At 42.0% G+C, this 15,349-nt stretch overlaps 1 protein-coding gene across 1 annotated transcript in view; it reads right to left on the bottom strand.

Annotated features, from left to right (window-relative positions):
* Positions 1-1,926: 1,926 nt before the first annotated feature.
* Positions 1,927-15,349, bottom strand: part of smad6b (SMAD family member 6b) — a 28,113-nt gene continuing 14,690 nt past the window's right edge. Inside the window, exon 4 of the mRNA XM_058076535.1 lies at positions 1,927-2,832. Coding sequence (XP_057932518.1) covers positions 2,291-2,832 — 542 coding nt within the window. The 3' untranslated portion in view covers positions 1,927-2,290. The remainder of the gene's footprint in view (positions 2,833-15,349) is intronic.

The following is a 15,349-nucleotide window of genomic DNA, read 5'->3' as shown; positions in this document are numbered from 1 at the left end:
GGCATCATATGTACTCTTCAAAAATTAACACTTTTTTGTTACTTTACTTTATTTGCCTTTTATTTAACCTACAAAAGTGTCATATCATTTTGCCTGACCCTGTATATGTGAAATATGAACATAAGGATTGTAGATGATAAAATACAAAAAAGTGCAGTTCCCTTTTAACCAAACCAAACCTGCACAGTGCTCTTATATTTTAATAAACAATTCTTTCATGTATTGCCTCACAGCAGTCACAAGCGGTCAATGCACTGCTCTGGTGTTCAAAAAAAAAGTTTGAAAAAGTTTACTTTTTTTTCTCAGGCCCCTATCCTTCATGGTCCCTTAGAATTATCATTATTGCTTATGTCTACCGTGAACTAACATCTTCTTCATAGAAAGAGATTGACTGAGTGACTAATAACTTAAAAGAGCTCAATGCTTTGTTGCAGGCTCCTTCCTAGGCGTCAGCATAGGCTGCAGTCTGAGGAATGCACTGAGGCTTTGGCAGCACACAAACTCTAATAACAGGCTTTGGAAACTCTGAGCTTTAAAAAGCAGCAGTGCACACACACACACACACACACACACACACACACACACACACACACACACACACAGATACTCAGATGTACCCTGAATCTTAAACATAGTTATCACAACATGATGCATTTTTTTTTCATTAGTTGCACTAGATCTGTTTAAATATGGCTTCAAAAATGGCGACATGTTTTTTTTGGGGGGGTGACTCCTACGGGAAATGATTGAAGCACGCTAATCAATGCCATTCCCAAAGCTGCTTACATGGACTTTTTCCTATTTTTGCTCCATGCAGAGCTCCAGTGCTCCTATACCACAAACCTACAGACTCCTCGTGAACTGTCACTTGGCTCCCTCGGTCTAATTAAACCCCCTCTTCTAGTCTCTGTGGTGGCTTGTGTAATATGCCCACTAGGAGTCTTATAGCTGCTCGCCCACCCCTGTATAGCATAATTGTCTGCTAGTTCCTCTCCAGTGGTCATGTGGACCCTTTTTTCCCATAACAGAGACACAAAGGAGCAGGATAATGGCCCCCAGTTGTAGGGAAGTGAGCAGAGGCAGAGTGGAGCCACTCCTCTCCACAGCGTTGGCTCCAGACAGACAGCAGGCTTTGGAAGGAGGCTGTCTGATCCGCTTGATGGAGGGCAAAGAGCGAGAAGCAGCGCGCAGTAGCACATTCAATTGGAAATTGTATTATCAAGTTGAAAGAAAAACACATTGAGCGTCACAAACTTTTTCAGCTTATCGCAACTCGATGCTTGTCCATTAAACCTCATAGCTGCTCAGTGGTGAACTCGTTTAAGCAGAATGAGAGGCGAATGGCTCCTATGCTGGCAAATATCTCTCTACACACACACACACACACACACACACACACACACACACACACACACACACACACACCACCAATCTGACAACCCAACACTAGCAATTATGAAGGAAGCCGGCAAAACCCACATCCACTCTGGCAGCAGTTTGGAAGATTCCAGCAGGCTTGTAAAAAGTGCACATTCCAACATCACAGAGGCCGTCTCAAGTTGCTGCAGTCGACCCCCCACCCCCACCCCACCTCACCCCACCCCTGCACGTCCATTGTGAGACCTTAAGACACTCCTGAATTGAGATATAAGAACCTTTGAAAGAAGGCAGCCTTTTTCTTTCCACTGCCACCATCTCATCACCGTGGCTTCTTAGGACCTCAAGGACATGTGGGACAGTCAAGCTACATTTCACACTTAGTGTCCCTGAAGCTCACAGTAGGACCTCTCAGCATTATCATCTTTGGAGGGTCCTTAATATTGTATCTAATGAGTTATAGCACAATTCAATCGAGCCACTATAAATAATAAACAAATATTAGCAACCATCAAAAGGCACTAATGATACAGACCAAACCAAAGCAGATTATTATGCGAATACTTTATTATCAATGTGTGAATGGTGTTAGCTTTTCGTCTGGATATTAATAGTATATAAAAACTATACACCAAATCCAGGCTCATCCTAATTTTGCTGTATAATTTCTCAAGTTGGTATTGAAATTTTATTTCTTATATATATATTTATATATATAATATATATATATAAGCCAAAGTGCATTTTCCATTTTTTTTCCTCTTGTCCATATACACATTGCACCATACATAAATAATGACATTGTAAAAAGGACTCCGTATTTACAAGTATAATATATATATTTCATATAATATATAAAACTTTATATTAAATCTAGGTAGATGATATTTGGGGTGGTCTGTGGGGGTCCGTGTTATCTGTGGTTGTTGAGGAGGATCTCCAGCCAACATGGGCAGGAAGTGATGAACTGTCTGGAGTAGCAGGGCCCCCAGCCCTTAGCAAAGCTGATACGAACGCTGTTGGGGTCGTAGGGTCCGTCCAGGAGGTCGGCCTCGGCCGTGTGCCGTAGCAGACAAGATCGCTCGTAGTCAAACACCTTGATGGAGAAGCCTGGCATCACCTTGCGCACCACCAAGCTCCTGCTGTTGGGCACATCCAGCGTGGGTGAGTTGACAAAGATGGGGTGGTCGCTGCGGTTATATGCCCACACGCCGTCCGCCTCTTTGCTGAGGAGGATGCCGTAGCCGATTTTGCCGCGCGTGCGCTGCACCGTGCTGCTGTGGTGCTCCAGGTTGAGCTGGCCCAGGCAAAAGCCCGTGCCCTGAGGTAGATCGTAGAAGATGCTGACGGAGTGCTCGTACACTGTGTAGAGGCGGCCCACGCGCGTGCGGTGCTCCCAGTATGCCACATTGCACCAGTGGCTCTGCTTGGGGGCATCGGGTGACATGCTGGCATCTGGAAGACACACACGAAGGGAGACGCTCAGGAGTCAAAGCATAAACAAAAGCATGACTCGTAAAAAGGAAGGATGGGCTATCTCTTTTTATAGTTGGGAGCAGATGGTCACGCTGTTAATACTGAGTACTTCTACATGCACAAAAAATATATATATTTCGCATGAATTGGCATAAAACCAGCTTTTAAGCTTGCATGTAACACCTTAATTGGACTGTGTTTGGCTTTTTAAAAGTCAGGCTAACATACCTAATTAAATCATAATATAAACATAATTAAATCTTCACTTATGCACAATAATAGTAGTGTCCATTTTTGGTAGTTCTATCTTTAGCTACGATCGAAATTGTTCCTGAGTCGCTCAATAATGTGGAGAAAAATAAGACAACTGAGGTTTCCGAATGCATATTTGCAGGCAGACACAGTGATTTCGAGAGAACCAAGCGACTACCTCTCTGAAAACATGGCTAACACAACAGAAAACTAGGGAACTTGCAAGAAACTCCAAAAAAACATGTCCAAAATCACTGATAATAAGCCTGCCTGGCCATCTAGGACAGCAGAAAGTCCGCCATCATGGTGAGCAAGAGAGGTGGGCGGGACGAGGCGGACATTCATTTGATTTTTTTCCTTGCCTACATCCGTCCATTTTCTATCCCAGCTGTCTTCGAGTGAATGGCGGTGTACACCCTGGACTGGTCGCCAGCCAATCACAGGGCACATATAGACAAACAATCATTCACACTCACATTCATACCTATGGACAATTTGGAGTCACCAATTAACCTAGCATGTTTTTGGAATGTGGGAGGAAACCGGAGTACCCGGAGAAAACCCACACATGCCTGAACGGGGAATCGAACCCGTGGCCTCCTTGCCTACATTGTACCCAAATTTTAATGTATCAATCAACATATGAAAAAATAACACTGATATAGCTAATTAAGCTTTAAGCTACGTATATTATGTGGGAATCTCACACAATATGTGAGTCCTGTCCACTGTCTTGTTTACTTGCAACAACCAGTGTCTATTAGAGCAGTTAATGGTGGAGCAGTGTGCTGAAGACATGTTTATGATGCAATGCATGGCATAATACGAAAGTGAATGCCGAGTTATATAGTGATGTAACAGGTCAACCACAAAAGCCAAACATTTACACCTGCTGACAGGAACATGAGCGCCATCTAGTGTTTTGGAGGTCTGGCTAATAATTGCAATGGAGAAACATAAACAAACAGGGATATCATGCTGAGGTGTGAAAAATGGACAAACCTAATTATTTTGCCAATCTGACTAATTTAGTGCATATAAACGTACTGACTGGATGGAAACCTAAGCCTTGTATAAATATCACTGCATGCATATCCATCTGACACACACACACACACACACCCAGACTATACATATCCTGAGAGTGTATCCAGGTCAGTCAGAGGGGAGCACCTGTACTTTACACCACCGCCTCAAGAGGTCACTGTAATGATTTAAACACTAGGCAGTACACTAGACACTCACTGTTTCCACTGCAAGTCAGAATAAAACAAAGTCCAAAACACCTTCTAGTCAGGGAGGAATAAAATATTTTATATGTGGAACCTCTGAAGCTACATGTCTCATGTGGGAATTTGACCCAAATATTCAGGAAAGTGAATTTTCCAGTAAAAAAAAAAAGAAAGAAAAAAGAAAAATATACACCAGATGTTAGTGCTTCACTTATTTTTACACTTTACAGTGAACTACAGGTGGTTTTATAGCACTCAAACAGCAACAATCACCTTTATCCACATGTGACTTAGACCACAAGTGCAGTCCAAAACCCGTACTTGTCACACAGGAATGAATATGGCCGATCCCAATGGTCCCTTGACCTGTAAATCCGCTTGCTAATTCACTTTTCATGGCTGCTGTCTCTGAACTCTTTTCAGCAAACTCCAAAGTGAGTTAGTGCTCCCTCGGTGGACGTCCATCCTGCGTGGACTGAACACACACGCTTGCACGGTCGTCCATGCTGCCCGTTTGCACACCTCATGAAGTATGTAGAAGAGGCTTACGTTCATATTGTGTATCTTTTACTCCTTTCGGTGTTCTTCCTCTGCGCTCCTCACATTCCACAGGAGTAGGGGCAGGGGTCCCCACCTCCCCCACTACATTACTCTTCCCCCTGCTGCGGGCCCAGGGACAGCATTCAGCTCCCTGACAACTTAGCACAAGCCTGTGACCCGCTGACCCCCCAGCCTTCATGCTATCAGCTCCCATTAACTCACACACAGAGTGATGCCATTATTTTGCTTCACAGAGTCTATTGGCACAGAGGATTTAAAGCCTGAGGCCTGTGGCCCCATTCCTTTCAGCCTGTGTGCTCTCAGGGCGTAATGACCGCCCGCCACAATAACAAACACCTTAAAGGTGGAGCACTTCGCATCCACGTGGCAGCAACAAAATGTCTTTGCGGGTGTCTTTGCTGTCTTGCTCATGTTCATAAAGTTTGTTGAAAGATTAGCAAAAAAAAGCCAGACGTGCACAGACAAAACGCCTACTGGTTGAAGGCTTTCTGTGCAGTGCAGGGGGAGGACCAGAGTGGCTGAGTGGGAGTGGGGGCTGCAGACAGGCTCTCTGTGTGTTTGTGCACACAGTGATGGCTGAAATGACCCCCCCCCCTCACTCCCTCCCTCCCCACCTTCTTCATGGGCCCCAACATGCATGTGCCATTAGTGAATTCCACACTGCAGCTCCTCCACTCTGTGCTCAGCGTTTACTGCAAGCGGTCCGTACAAAGAAGTCAGGCCTAACTTGTTTATGGCCCTCCACTGTCTCAAATCAAATGGAGCCCACACATCAAGGTAAACTTTGAAAGTATGCACACAAGGCACTGGAAGGCCAAAAGGCTAGTTGTCTCCCCTTTACGCCCTGTCCACACAGGAACGTTCCTGGGATTGAAAAAAAATTGGCATCCAGACGGGAATTGATCACTGGGTGAAAATGATGTAATACACAAAGCACATCTAAGTGTGGCGCTGTAAACAGACATAGAGACGGAACCATGTGACAAAGTAATCTATAGAAAGAACACATGCATCTAGACGTGTGGAATTAAGTGGAATTATTTCTGCGAATAGAAAAGTTAAATGTTGACGAAATATTCAGATATTATGTTGGCTTGTCGTCAAAAAAAGACAGTTTCGGGGCACATAGAACACCTGAAATGCTAAAGTACTTTACCGTTTTGACCTGAAAACGTTTCCGTGCGGATAGCCCCTTAGATGGGATGTTAGTCCCCACTATCTACTTTTCACACGTAGACTTCAGTATGACCGAGATGCAGGCCAGGAAGAGGAACAAGCAGGACAAAGGTTAGAAATGTACCTAATGTTAAGCCAGCCAGAGGGAAGACAATGAAAGCATCGTGAGCCAGGCCTTTTCCTGTTGCTCGCTTGTGTCGAGCGTTTACAGTACGTGTGCACTAGCACACGTGTCTGCTCAAGAGAGGGAGAAAAGAGAGCCGTGTTTGTGTTTTTGTCCTCATATTGTGTGTTTTGGCTACAGGGGAGTGGGGGGATGCGGGGGTATGTTGAGGTGAGTTCTTTGAGAGAAAGAACCATTAGGGTTTGTTTGACGGAGCACCACTATCAGCAAAGCAGCTGCATGCACGCTGCATGTATGCTTATCCTCACAAGGGTCGCGGAGGGTGCTGGAGCCTATCCCAGCTGTCTTCGGGCGAGAGGCGGCGTACACCCTGGACTGGTCGCCAGCCAATCACAGGGCACATATAGACAAACAACCATTCACACTCACATTCATACCTATGGACAATTTGGAGTCGCCAATTAACCTAGCATGTTTTTGGAATGTGGGAGGAAACCGAAGTACCCGGAAAAAAACCCATGCATGCATGGGGACAACATGCAAACTCCACACAGAGATGGCCGAGGGTGGAATTGAACCCGGGTCTCCTAGCTGTGAGGTCTCCGCGCTAACCACTCGACCACCATGCAGCCTAAAGTAAGTTTTATAATGGCACATTTTAATTCAATGTATTGGTTTATTCAATCACAACAGCAGTTGTCATATGTCACCTTACATATGAAGGTCACACTCATAAAAGACCAATTGAAACCCCACAGGAGCAAGCACTTGGCGATGGAGGCAAGGAAAAACCTTGAACAGAACGCAGGCCGTCCTGAGTTAAGCCATTTAACTTGTAACGATTCAAGGAGCACAGTGTTCTATTGGGTTGATAGGATTCTAGTAGCTCTTTAAGATACACTGTGCATGACCGTGTAGTGCTTTATATGTAAGATAAACTCAATTCTAAATTTTACAGGTAACCAGTGCTTCTGGTTCCAACTGAAGGATATTTTAAGATTTCTTAGGGCAACCTGTTAACAGAGAGTTACAATGATCCAACCTCACAACAGCATTGACAAGTTTGTTGGCATCTGGTAGAGGTAGGAATTGTCATACTGTATAAAGGACACAGGTCGTAGCACGGAATCCTGTGGGATGCCATGACTGACCTTCACGTGTTTGGATTCTTTGTTAGTAGTGGATATAAACTGTAGGCCAGGGGTGAGCAAAGTACGGCCCGGGAGCCCACCAGGCGTTTGAATCCGGCCCGCCACTTGCTTTCCAAGTATTTCAACTGTTAACATACAAACTGGTAACATGACTTGCAAGTCGGAAGTCTTATTTTGTTAAAAAAAAAAACAGCAATCTGTAAATTTAAATGACAGTTCAATGTGGTCTGATGTTTATTTTTTATTTATTTATTTATTTTTTATTTTATTTTATTTTTTTTTTAATTTGGTCTGATTTTTAAAGTGCTCCTGAAGAAAGGGAAATGAGAACATACAGCTGATACACTTTTACAAAAAATTATAAGCATAAACTAGTGTGTGTGTTAAATATATCAAAATATTATATAAAAATATAAAATATTTAAACATATTTTATAATATTTTAAAATATAAAAATATATGTCAAAATATTTGCCCACGCCTGCTGTAGGCCATCTGATAAATAGGATTGAACCCATTTTAATGCAGTTGCTTTAATTGTGTCTGTGCTATGAACTGTGCAACTACTAAAAAAAAATAAAATAAAATGCATGAATAAAATGAATAATGAATGAATAATGCATGAATGAAATGAATAAAATGCATCCATTGAAATTGACAAGAAGTCTCAAAATTCAAATCTCAAAATGTGCATCTTTACCCATTTGGGGTAATGTTCCAGGGATATCTTTGGCCCATTTCTATAAGTTAACAGAAATCTAAAGTTCACAAATAAACAAAGAAATGACAATAAAAATGTCATTTCCTTTCTGACCATGTCCATAAATGTAATAGTATGTGAGCAAACATGATAGCGAGACAGGAAGGCTACACACAGGCCGTTCAAATAAGACATGAGGTGGTGAATTAAAGGAGGGCGTAGCTCACCTCCCCTCTGACCACAGTCGGGGCACCCAACTCTTTGAATTCATGTTGGCCCCCTTTGACAGGATCTGCTCAGGGTGGAGCCATGACAGGATGGGAGCAATTACTGGTGCTCTGCATCCATTTAACCCTGTCACCTTTTAACAGCTCTGTTTCCCCATTAGTATAGTAGAACATGTTATTATTGTTATTTTATTCTCAAAAGTCTCTCCTCTTAGTGTCAGTCTCAGAGTCCATGCACACAGTCCAGCCACGGAAAGGAGTTAATGAGCTGCAGCATGTTATATAACCAGACCCCAAGTATGCTCGCTATTGTACACTTCATGACCCAATACAGTATATCTCTATACAACTCTAACGCACACACGATCTGTGTGTAAATGATCACCAGAGTGCAGCACCGCCTTCACTGACACTTAAAGACATTCTCTTAGCTCTGTTTTTGTCATGTTTTTGTCTAAAGATGCGCTGTACTGAACAGTCTGTGAAATTATGTGATGGATTAAAACAATATGAAGGAATATATATATGGTCTACATATGAAATACACACCTTTATAAATAGAACAACTATACACAATTTCATAAAAAACACATTAAGACACATGTGAAAATAAAATGTAATGTATTTTTTGGCCTAAAGTAAGCATTTTCAAGTATAGAAATTGCTAAATGAAGTAAAATTCAAATATAATGCATTAGGAAGACGCATTCAAAGATGCTGTGAATATCAGCAATGTTGTTTTAATGTTTGGTGAGACAGACTTGATCACTGGAACATTGCAGGTTTATTGCAGGTTTAAATTACTGCAATACAGACACAGACACAATAGTCCCTAATAAATCGCATGTATGTCTGAAATATGCCCATTTTTACTGTATTTTATGAACCGAAAGATATAGAAAGATACATGATTACTGTGTATATAAATGAATTAACAGAAAAACAGCTTCAAATGAATTGACAATTTCTCTCAAGCTAAAAAATGCCGAGCAGCATTTTTCTGGGATTTCCCAGCATACTTAAATGTAGCAAATTGTATTAAGAGTTACAAAGTGTATGATAACAATATTCATGTCATGTTTTTCTAGGTCTTTCTGTTGTGTATTTAGGCCACTCACACACACACACAATAAAACCGTGTCCCTGAATGCATTACACGTTCTTGTAATGGACTGTTGAAGCATCTTTATGAGGAAGAATGGGCTGTTCAGGTAAGAATATGATTATTCTAGAGTATTCTACACTGTGCCTCCTTCTGCATTAATTACACTAAAGAATATAACATAATTCATTTTTTGAGATTTGACTATCGAGAATAAGTGAATAAACATTCACTTTAAATCCATGTGCTTGACTGTGGATAAAGGCTAGCAAATATGCAGAAATGTAAGTATTTTAATGGCAGCCCTTAAATGAATTTAAGGAACAAAGTACATGAAAGAATAGCAATAGGGGGTTGGAAGTGGTCTAGTCCACGTTAAAACCCAATTCTGCAGGGAGAAAGAGATGAATGGGGGGCCGAGTGTCGGGGACAGGCAGACAAACAACAGTTTCTCCTTCCATCCTTCCCAGCAGGCCACCTCCATTACACCTCATCTCTGCTAATCCACAGTGGAGCACACATATGAACTCATTCCTCCACAACTTCAAAAAAAAAAAAAAAACCACAGTTTCCAGTCCAGCTCTAAGCAGTCCAGTGAAGGGGAGGAGTGGGAAAGGGGGGAGGGGGGGGCAGTCTCTCATCCTGTGCCAAGGATTAGATTCCCCTCCGGCTATTAGTCTCTCCCAATGAACTGATAGGTTGAAGCGGCGGCTGGGGTGAGGCGAAGGGGCGCAGGAGGACTTTATGGGTCCTGTGTGTTGAAGTTGGTGTAACATTTACATTTTTTTAACCCAGTCTGACTTATGCATTCCTTAGCACCTCTCCCATCCAAACTTATTCATGCTTAAAACAACAACTTAAGCTTGTAGCTTTAGAGTATGCCTTTTCTTTCAGTGCACAATAACCCCAGTGACAGACTATAACCCTGAGCAGGCAGCATTTAGGCTGGCGTCTGTGCTATCTCTGCCATCAAAGTCAGCTTTATCAGTCAGACACGCCAACTGAAGTTGCTTTTATATGTTCTATGGATTTTTCGCCCTGAGGTCTGGTCTTCTAGGAGGAGCCGGGGGAAGGAGAAAGAGACAGATACAGAATATGCTCCAACAAAACACAGCCAGGGCACAACTGAGAAACTGAATCCAGTCAGCCAGCCAAGCCTGGCTGAATGCTTTACATTGTCATCCACTTCCTCTCCACTTCACCACCATTTCTGTTTCGGTACAACCCTTCCAGGGAGGAAAGGTTCTGTACTTTTTTAACACAACAGATAACTAACACATTAATGACAACAAATAACAGAAAGGGCTTAAGGGGCTAAACTGGCGGGAAGGGAAGAGCACACAGTGACCTTCTAAAAGTATGAAAGACGTGGTGCTTTTAAAAGCGTTGTCACAAATGTCACGTCTACAGGGTGCCTTGAAGGTCTGTAGATGTCCGAGAGGGCAGGCAGCCGAGCACTGAAAGCAAAACACTCAGTGAACATCCTGCTGGGTGGCTGTGCCCTTTGACCTCCGCCTACAGCCTGTGTGTGTGTGTGCGTGTGCTAGTGTTTGTTTGTGAGTGTGCAAGACAGATTTCAGCCAAGTAGGCTGCAGCCTTTGAGTAAAGAGGACCCTGCACATTCCTGAAATCTCCTCTCCTCCCTCCCTGCGCCTCCGAACTTCCTACTCCGGTTGGGACCTGAGGGTGGGCGTGCAGAAAGGAGTTTCCTTTAAGGGTTTGTATAGAATATTATCTCACTAAGGGTTTAGTTTCAGTAAGTTATCCTTTGTTGTTGTGCATAAAGACAACTTATAGTACTTTTCCCATTGTGCAACTGTGGCCTCCTGTTTGGAAAAGACCACTGCGGGAGACTGTGACAACTGTGCTACACTGAACACATCACACAGAATGGGAGAATGAGGGCCCTCGTGTATTTACTTCTCAGCAGTGAGACACATTCTATTCAAGTGGAGAATGAGGGCGGCAAGAAATCAAACCGCTCCAGCAATGTGGACACCGCTGCGTATAGAGTAAGGGTGGCCAACCAGTCAGAGATCAACAGCCACACACACACATGAACAGCATTCCCTCCTCACACACAAAACTTTGCACTACCAGATTTATTGTAAATGTCACACACCGACATGAAAACAACAAAAATTGACTCCTACAGAGACTACAAGACCACAGGCCATTCATTTATAAAAACAAAAATTGTGTGCTCATTCTCACACAAACAAACTACTAGTTTAACCAAGTCCACAAACAAAACTATAATAGGTATAAATACCATTTTTCTCAAAAACGTATGCAAAAATTTTGCTTTGTTTTCCATTTCCATTTTCCTGCTTAGCATGCACTATGGTACATGTCTTGGTAATGGTAATGCTTTTATTTCATTTGAACATGCATCAGATTACAATTGAATGCATCACATAATCAGTTCACAGTTCCACATGTCCAAAAGGAGTAGGAAGAAGCAAAGCTTATTAAATCCTACCCCTCCATCTGGTACTTTTACAATCAGTAACTGTTACATTTGTTCACTTCCTGCTTTCCTAATATAGTTTTTTTTTATTTATTTTATTTTTGTCACGTACCGAAGTAGGAGGTGATATGACCATCCAATGACATAATGTGTACCATAGTAAGTGTCAATATAGTGATATATATAGCACATCATGACTGGTTCAAGACTCTTCATCCTTGTATTTAGCAAACGTCAACTGCTTGTATTGTTTCTTGAATTGGCTCATCGTTGTGCATTGTTTGAGTTCCTTACTCAATCCATTCCATAGTTTGATTCCACATACTGAAATGCTATGGCTTTTTAACGTAGTCCTAGCATATAAGTGTTTCAAATTTAGTTCTTCCCTGAGATCATATTTCTCCTCTCTTGTAGAGAAGTATTGTATGACATTTTTAGGTAATTGGTTATTTTTAGCCTTATGCATTATTTTAGCTGTTTGAAGATTAACGATATCAGCAAGTTGAAGTATTTGTGATTTTAGAAATACTTGTTGCATTAATAATACATTGCCTGGGTCCATCTGTGTTCATAATGTATTATTATAACAAAGCGTCCTTGTTAGCATCATGTTAGCATGGAAACATGGTTAGCATGGTACGGCGTCATATGTTAATCTGAACGTAATGGAGTGTTGTTGGCACTTTTGTTCAGAAGGCTTTATAGGCGGAATACATGCATTCTTAGCCGCCTCTTTCTGGCTGTTTTTAATATCGTTGTGGAAAATTCCCCCGAAAACAGAGCGGTTTTCCTTCAAGACAAAAGGGCAGATATGTGGTTTGTTGCGGCTGTAGTTGAAAACAAGGATTTTCTATTGATCCGACCAAGTGGATCAGACTCTGTGAGGAGAATGTGTTCTGTCAGGATAATGTGGCTCCAGAGTTAATGTTTCAATCGCAACACTTGCTGGGCTGTGTAACCCACACTACTCCACTGTGAGCATCCAGACACCAGCTCCCCCAAACACAAACAACCCCCACCGCCCCCTCCCCCCCAAACCATCTCCAGAGCTCGTTCACAACAAGCAAGACATCAATTAAAAATGTAGTAGTGAACATTTCCAATCACTTCCGTGGCCCTTCCCTGTCAACATCTGCAAAAAATCTTGAAGCTTAAGGCAATGGCAGGATTTCATTAAGTAAATTATGTGCTGGCAGTGACATAGAGGGGAAAGGGGGGGAGTTACAGCCAGACCTCTAATCTAAACCGTAAACTGAAATAGGACACGTACTGGAGCCAAACAGCCAAGACTTCAAGAAAGGTACACTAAAGAAAAGATACGGAAAACAAACATTTGGAGGCAAGGACAAAGTTAAGGGAATTTACACGTCTTAGCAAAATTTGATTTGCTCATTTGAGTTGTATTTACAGTAAGTCTATATGTGTTTCAGTCAAATTTAGAACTTAACCATGATGCATTCATGGTCTTACAGAAAGTTCAATCCATCCAGGCATTTTCTATGCCGCTTATCCTCATTAGGGTTGTAGGGATATGCTGTAGCCTATCCCATCTGGTCTTTGGACGAGAGGCGGGGCTACACCCTGGACTGGTCGCCAGCCAATCACAGGGCACATATAGACAAACAACCATTCACACTAAAGAGCCACAGGGAGCCGCAGGTTGCCGACCCCTCTAAGAGGACAGGAGAAAGCCAGGCAATTTCCAATTTGAAGGTCAGAAACACTACAATTCTACAGTGACGAAAAGACACCATGTCATCTTAGTTCAAGAATCAGATATAAGCATCACATGACTGTACATAACTGGATTAGTATTCATCAAAGAGCATGACAGATTCTGATTATGATGATAAAAATGCACTTCTTACAAATCTCTCATACAACTATAATGCAAAATTGATTTGTTTGATACCTATATGACATAGCTATGACATGCATTATGTGACGCAAGGTGGCTGCACAGAGAGTAAATACAGTGGTACTTTGGTAAATATGTCTGACCCAGATGGTTTTAAACAACCAACTAAAATATGTTCACCCGAGTGTTTAGCATCCAAAATACTGTCTGGTTTGTTTACACTGTGGACACCATTTTAGGACAACTGTGTTTGTATCAGAGTTTTGTTGATGTAAAAGTGATGTCAAATGTTCAGTTGTGCATTCATTTGTCATTTGCAATCATTCATTTTTTAATCATTTGTAAAAATATAAGTCAATAAAATGTTTTGTGTTAACATGTTTGGGAGACTGGAACGGATTAATTGGATTTAAGTTTTTTTCTATTGGAAAATCAGCTTTGGTTAGAGTCCGTTTTGGTTTGAGTTGGACCTTCTGGAACTGATTGATGACTTTAACCAAGGAACCGCTGTAATCGGTAATGTGGACAACGAAAAGAAACCAATACCAATAATATTGTAACGAGAAAAGACCAGAGAGACCATTGGTATGTAAGTATCGTTGCTTCCAAGATACAACCGTGTTTCGTCTTGAGTCCTGGCAGTAATTTAATTCTATTCCTCTCTGATTCAAAGGTTATCAACCCAGCCTGACAAGCTAAAATAAAACCTAGTGGAGTAGAGTTGAAGCCTTTTCTACAATCTTCTCAGCATTTTCAAATGCAGGCTGACGTTGGTCTAAAAGAAGTTGGCACATATGGACTTTCTGGTGTTTCAGCGTGACTGTGCTCCAATGCACTAAGAAGGATCCTAGAAGAACTTGGACAAAACCCTGACCTCAAGTCCATCAAATACTTTTGGGATAAACTAGAGCAGATATGGTGATCCATCAGGTCAGTGACCACCTGATGTCACAAATGTTCTTGTGGTAGTAAACTGACACAGTGCAAAGTTTTACAGAAAGTACTGCCAGAAGAGTAGACACTGTTATAGCTGCAAAGGGGAGATCTACAGTGTAGTTTCATAAATATATGGATGATTAGTTAATAATACTGTTAAAGGTTATGATTGAAAATACACTAGCTGGTTAAAAATAAGACCACACCCTCCCAATCGTCTATAATACTAGGTCCCATGTTGAGACATAGCAGCAGAGAAGAGATTTATGCCCAGCAGATCAAGTTCAAGATAATGAAGGAGGGAAATGATGTTTCTCCAGTTACATGTGAACAGCAAGAGAAAATGAAGCACTTTATTGTTCCCCCACTGTCCACAATGAGCTTCTGTCCTGTCCTTCCCTCTCGCTGCTGTAAAAGGCTTGTTTGGAGATGTCGACTGACACGGGCCGCTACAGTTAATCCACACACAGCATTCTGGTGGCTCAAAGAATGCACCGGCTATTCTGAGTTTTAAAAATACTGACAGCTTTAGATTGGAGCGCAACTGTCGATGCTCCTCTGGGGAGGAAGGGGAGAAAAAAAAAACTATCGTCTATTTTAGCCAGCAATCAGACCACAGGCCTAAAATCATAGGGCCAGAGTCTGGATTTATAATTGTGGGTAAAACGGTCAGAAAATAAAAACAGCCTCCACAACTGGCACCTCCT

Source organism: Doryrhamphus excisus, chromosome 6, assembly GCF_030265055.1.
Source record: "Doryrhamphus excisus isolate RoL2022-K1 chromosome 6, RoL_Dexc_1.0, whole genome shotgun sequence".
Taxonomy (NCBI): domain Eukaryota; kingdom Metazoa; phylum Chordata; class Actinopteri; order Syngnathiformes; family Syngnathidae; genus Doryrhamphus; species Doryrhamphus excisus.
The sequence above is the reverse complement of the archived record's forward strand: the minus strand, read 5'-3'. Positions and strand labels throughout refer to the sequence as shown.